Source organism: Lactuca sativa, chromosome 8 (genome assembly GCF_002870075.4).
Source record: "Lactuca sativa cultivar Salinas chromosome 8, Lsat_Salinas_v11, whole genome shotgun sequence".
Lineage (NCBI taxonomy): Eukaryota > Viridiplantae > Streptophyta > Magnoliopsida > Asterales > Asteraceae > Lactuca > Lactuca sativa.
In genome coordinates, this window is record NC_056630.2 from 115321475 (window position 1) to 115326202 (window position 4728).

At 33.8% G+C, this 4728-nt stretch overlaps 2 protein-coding genes across 2 annotated transcripts; one reads left to right on the forward strand and one right to left on the reverse strand.

The window, feature by feature from the left end:
• The first annotated feature begins 336 nt into the window (after positions 1–336).
• On the forward strand, positions 337–1328 carry LOC111909447 (histone H2A). The gene is made up of 2 exons (XM_023905274.3): positions 337–600; positions 914–1328. The coding sequence occupies exons 1-2, from the start codon at positions 391–393 to the stop codon at positions 1169–1171; spliced, it is 468 nt and encodes a 155-aa protein (XP_023761042.1). The 5' UTR covers positions 337–390; the 3' UTR covers positions 1172–1328.
• A 1173-nt stretch (positions 1329–2501) lies between these two features.
• LOC111909448 (uncharacterized) lies at positions 2502–4057 on the reverse strand. Its single transcript, XM_023905275.3, has 5 exons — positions 3875–4057; positions 3374–3440; positions 3218–3286; positions 3022–3128; positions 2502–2721 (listed from the first exon to the last, which is right to left on the reverse strand). The coding sequence occupies exons 2-5, from the start codon at positions 3411–3413 to the stop codon at positions 2644–2646; spliced, it is 294 nt and encodes a 97-aa protein (XP_023761043.1). The 5' UTR covers positions 3414–3440; positions 3875–4057; the 3' UTR covers positions 2502–2643.
• Between the last annotated feature and the right edge of the window lie 671 nt (positions 4058–4728).

Below are 4728 nucleotides of genomic sequence, written 5' to 3' on the forward strand. Positions count from 1 at the left end.
GTGTTTGCGGATTCATATCAACGAAATGAATCAAATTTAAACTTGGCCCAAGGACGGTTCCTAACAGCACGAGGATTCAAAATTTTTCTTTAAAAACCATGAAAAGAAAACATGCAAGGCGGGAAACCGAAAATAATCTCAAAAAGTAACCCAAATTCAAAATTCATCGGAGCATTTTAATTGGTGGATCCACTTCACACGGATCGGTGATGAATAAACGAAGACCGTTAGATTAAATACCAATCCAGCGGCCAAAAACAAGCCCAGTTCACGGTCCTGATCCTCCCCAAATAATCCTCGCTATATAAACAACTCATCGGTGGCGAATGTTATCATCAATCACTTGTTTTCATACCCATAAATCACTTGTCTTCTAAGCCAAAAAGAGAAATGGAAACCACCGGAAAAGCTAAGAAGGGTGCCGGAGGAAGGAAGGGCGGTGGCCCAAGGAAGAAGTCTGTTACTCGATCCGTCAAAGCTGGTCTCCAGTTTCCCGTTGGTAGAATTGGGCGTTACCTTAAGGTCGGACGCTATGCTAAACGTGTTGGAACCGGTGCTCCGGTCTACCTCGCCGCTGTTCTTGAATACCTTGCCGCTGAAGTAAGTTTGCTTCTTTATTATCTTTATCAATTCATTCATGTAGTTAATTATAGATTCGATCACTTCAAGGAAACAAAAATGATTTTAGGGTTTCAATGTATAAACTTGCAATTTGGGGGTGTATATGTATTTTCAGAAAGTTTGTATTATACGAAATGGAAATCAAAACAAGAGTTAGTATTTTGATTGATTTGAAGAATTAGACCTAGTTCTATAACATTATATTCCAAATACGGCGCTGAATCGAGATATCCTGTTCAATACTTTTCGATTATACATTCCATATCTAATCATGCTCTTTGTTCGATTGTAGGTGTTGGAGTTGGCAGGAAACGCCGCGAGGGACAACAAGAAGACCAGAATCATCCCAAGACATGTTCTTTTGGCCATCAGGAACGATGATGAACTTGGAAAACTTTTGGGTGGAGTGACTATTGCTCATGGTGGTGTTCTTCCAAACATCCACGCTGTTCTATTGCCCAAGAAGTCTGCTACAACAGAGCCTAAATCACCATCGAAGGCTGCAAAGTCACCAAAGAAAGCAGCTAAAACTCCAAAGAAAGCTGAATAGGCTATGGTAGTTTGGTTGTTGTTCATCTGTGTGTGTATTTGTCGTTAAATTACATATGGAGTTTAGTATTCTAACCATTCCGTTTGTTTAGACTATCGATCGTATGTTACCACCTCTCTGTTTATCAATGGAAGAAACCACTTGTTTCTATTCTCAACTTTGTTTGTTTATTTCTGTTATTCTACTATTTCTTACATTAATGTGTAACTTCAATAACTTAAATGAGCTGAATCAAATAAACAGATGTCCAGACTCTTCTGCCCAGTTTCGCGAATCATTAAATGCACTTTTTAGATATTTGTTACGTTTTCCTTTATTTGACGTCATTTATGATGTTTATTTTGTTGTTACAGTTGGAGTGTCTTCTATTTATATATTGAATTGTTGTAGTGTTCTTTGTTATAGGTGTTGCATATGTGCAAACTAGTATTATGGAGCAAATTTCCACTCAACATGTCCTCTTTATTTTGGTTTTTTTTTGAGTTGTATGTTAACTTATTAATTATTGAGTGTTGTTAATGTGATATTATAGCAATTTAGCAATTGCATTTTATTATTACTTGGTGTTGTAGATGTTTGGAAAGAGTGATTATTCTTTGGATTTATTTAATATGAACTAATATCAGTCTCAACGTCAAGCAAAAGTAACTGCTTTCTTACTTCCATGAATCTTTGTTACCTAAATTTAATTGAATATTCAATACAAAATATTTTTGTGCTCGAATATCAAACGAAAATTTCACCATTTCTTCAGGTGAAGTTGCTGTGTAATGTTTAGTTTTACATGTTAAGGAAGAAAGAAATAAGCACAAAGTGTATCCGCTCACATTTGCACGGATTTTAAAGGAAAAGAAACAGAAGACTCCTTTTACCCTTGGCCTTCTATGCTGACAGTTTGAGGGGTAAAAACGTCATTTGATATGGAGATTTAATTTTATGCAAGTGTCATGCTTTTAGTATGCAATGTATGGATGATTTAATTGGTACATGTAGGGGCTTTGTTATGATTTGAATTATTTCGTTCAAAAACTATATAATGTTTATTTATTTATTTTTAAATTTTAAATTTTATAATCCTTCCCAATAACAAATCATATTGTACAGACGAAACCCAAACGAACAAAATTTGACCATTTTATTGGTTCATCATTTTGTATTGAAAAAACCCATATAACATTTTTAAACTGATTCACCAACTATTATTTTGTATCTATAAAACCTGCATAACAAATTTAATCATGTTTTATCTTTACCCAAGAAATCTACCCATATAACTATAGCATCATTTATTTTAATTCGAAAGGGTTATGCTTTTGATCAAACGAGGCTATATAAAACCGAATACCTTAAACTATTAAGAATATGGAATAAATATACATATCTTTCAGATATACTAAAATTCAGATTATAACAGGTATACAACTGTTAATTATAGAACAACAATGCTCATCAGATAATCCTTTGTATAATAATTATCTAAGAGTGTCATTATCATCTTGGGGCGTTTGAGTCTTGGCAACCTCAACAAAAATAATTCCACCATTCACAATCTGCACATTAAGTATGAAAAACTAATTAGTTCAAGAACCCAATTGCATTACCACAACTTTAAATCTATTTTACAGGTTTCTTCAATTGATATTTTAGAAAATGTATAGCTAAATTGGCCATCTAAAACAAGAAAGATAGAAATACTGATGAAGCGTCACAAGGGTATTAACAAGAAGATGGTTTTAGGCTTGTGAATTACTTCAATTCAAACAAGATTTTTTTTTGAGCATTCAATTTTTTCACACACCCAAAAAAAATATAGGTATCCTTTAAAGATAGAATCAAAATAGTCAAATTACCTTCCCATTCATGGCTTTCATTGCATTTTGGGCATCAACATCTGATTCAAATGAAACAAAACCAAACCCTTTAGGCCTTTGAGTTCTTGAATCCACAACAAGTCTAGCTGCAACATTGATTCAATAAAATTCAAACAATCTTGATATAAAAATGACTTTGAATTACCAAAAAGAATAACTAAAAATTAACATATACCTTCAGTGATTGCACCAAAAGGTGAAAACAACCTCTTCAAGTCCTTATGTGTAGTGTAAAATGACAATCCTACATAACAATAACATAATCTTTAATTTACTCAAAGAGAAAAGGGGAAAAATAGTGTCTGGAAAATGGAAAAGAAGGAGAGATTACTGCTCACGAATAGCTGGGATCCAAGAAGTCTCTTTGCCATTGTGTAAGTTTGCCACAAAATGGTTAACTGTAGAATTTAAAAATACTAGGCATCAATGTTAAATATAGATTTTGTACAATTTATGCATGATTTGAAAAGGCAGTTTATCAAAATTTGAGCACGTTCTTTAAATGTAATCCAAATCTCCAACCAGTTTATTGTTGGCATCAATATAAGATTTACACGCTGTTGATTGAAAATTAACGAACAATGTGTAAAGCAATTTCATGAACGTGAACCATTTGAGACATTTTATCAAACACCTTGCCTGCATACTGAAAATTGATCAAGTATTAAACTTATAATCACCCATTTAAGTATATGGGTATTTCAATTTCGAACTTGACAATGAATAGAAAATACTAAATTAAAAAGAAAACATAACACCCATCTATGACTAAAAAGGAAATTCGGATTATGTGAGACACGGGCAATATGAATTTCTACCAGCTGAAATATACCAAAAAATAACAGGCGTTCCCGAACGAACGGGAAGGTTCAATCGATAACGAAGGGATGAAAGGTGAGAGCGAAGCTGAATTGCCCAAGTGATGCGCTGCTGCCTGCTGTCCTGGCTGAGAAAGTGAGAAGTGAATGAAAGAAACGCGGAGCAACAGCTTGAGGTTTTTTCATACAAAATAGTTAAATAACAGACAAAACTGCAAAATTGGTACATATGTTTGCAAAAATTTTTGGATAGGTCCAAAAAGTTTTCAGTTTGAATATGAAAGATCCAAAATCAAGAATTTCCTTTGGTTGAAAATTTGAAAGGACTATTTTGTCTTTATTATTTATTTTTCATATTTTCTTTATTTGTTTTATAATTAAAAAAAAAGCAAAAGAAAAGAAAAATAAAAGCCAGGTCCACCCCACACGATATATCTCTCTCTCTCTCTCTCTCTCACACACACACACACACACATCAGTTCGTCTTCCTCAACTCTGGTTCACTTCCTTCCATTTTGTCCGATCAATCTCATAGTCCGATTTAGGTTAGTTTAATTTGAAACAAGAACTGAAATTCACTACCATTATATCAAATAATTTCTTCTGAAGTTTCAAATTTCTTCATCTGGGTCGATTGAAAAGCAGTTGCAACTCAAAAAAACAAAACCCACCCTCCCCTGTTTGAATCTTAAATTTATAAGCCCTAAATTTAAAATATCCATGGCAGTTAAGCCCAAACTATGGTGGTATTCTTCTTTGGATTCGAAAAGACGTGGTGGTGGAGACGATATGATGGGGGGGTGCGTGAACTGCCCGGGTCAACGGTGATAAGAACATGACTCTCTCAAAAAAAACTTTACAATTTTAC

What these genes read in the sequence shown, in the direction of transcription:
- LOC111909447 (XM_023905274.3), top strand. Translation starts at nt 391, where the DNA reads ATGGAAACCACCGGAAAAGCTAAGAAGGGTGCCGGAGGAAGGAAGGGC. An exon ending in TTGAATACCTTGCCGCTGAA is followed by an intron (nt 601 to 913) that starts GTAAGTTTGCTT and finishes GTTCGATTGTAG; the next exon opens with GTGTTGGAGTTGGCAGGAAA.
- LOC111909448 (XM_023905275.3), bottom strand. Translation starts at nt 3,413, where the DNA reads ATGGCAAAGAGACTTCTTGGATCCCAGCTATTCGTGAGCA. An exon ending in ATCCCAGCTATTCGTGAGCA is followed by an intron (nt 3,287 to 3,373) that starts GTAATCTCTCCT and finishes ATTGTTATGTAG; the next exon opens with GATTGTCATTTTACACTACA. An exon ending in TGAAAGCCATGAATGGGAAG is followed by an intron (nt 2,722 to 3,021) that starts GTAATTTGACTA and finishes CTTAATGTGCAG; the next exon opens with ATTGTGAATGGTGGAATTAT.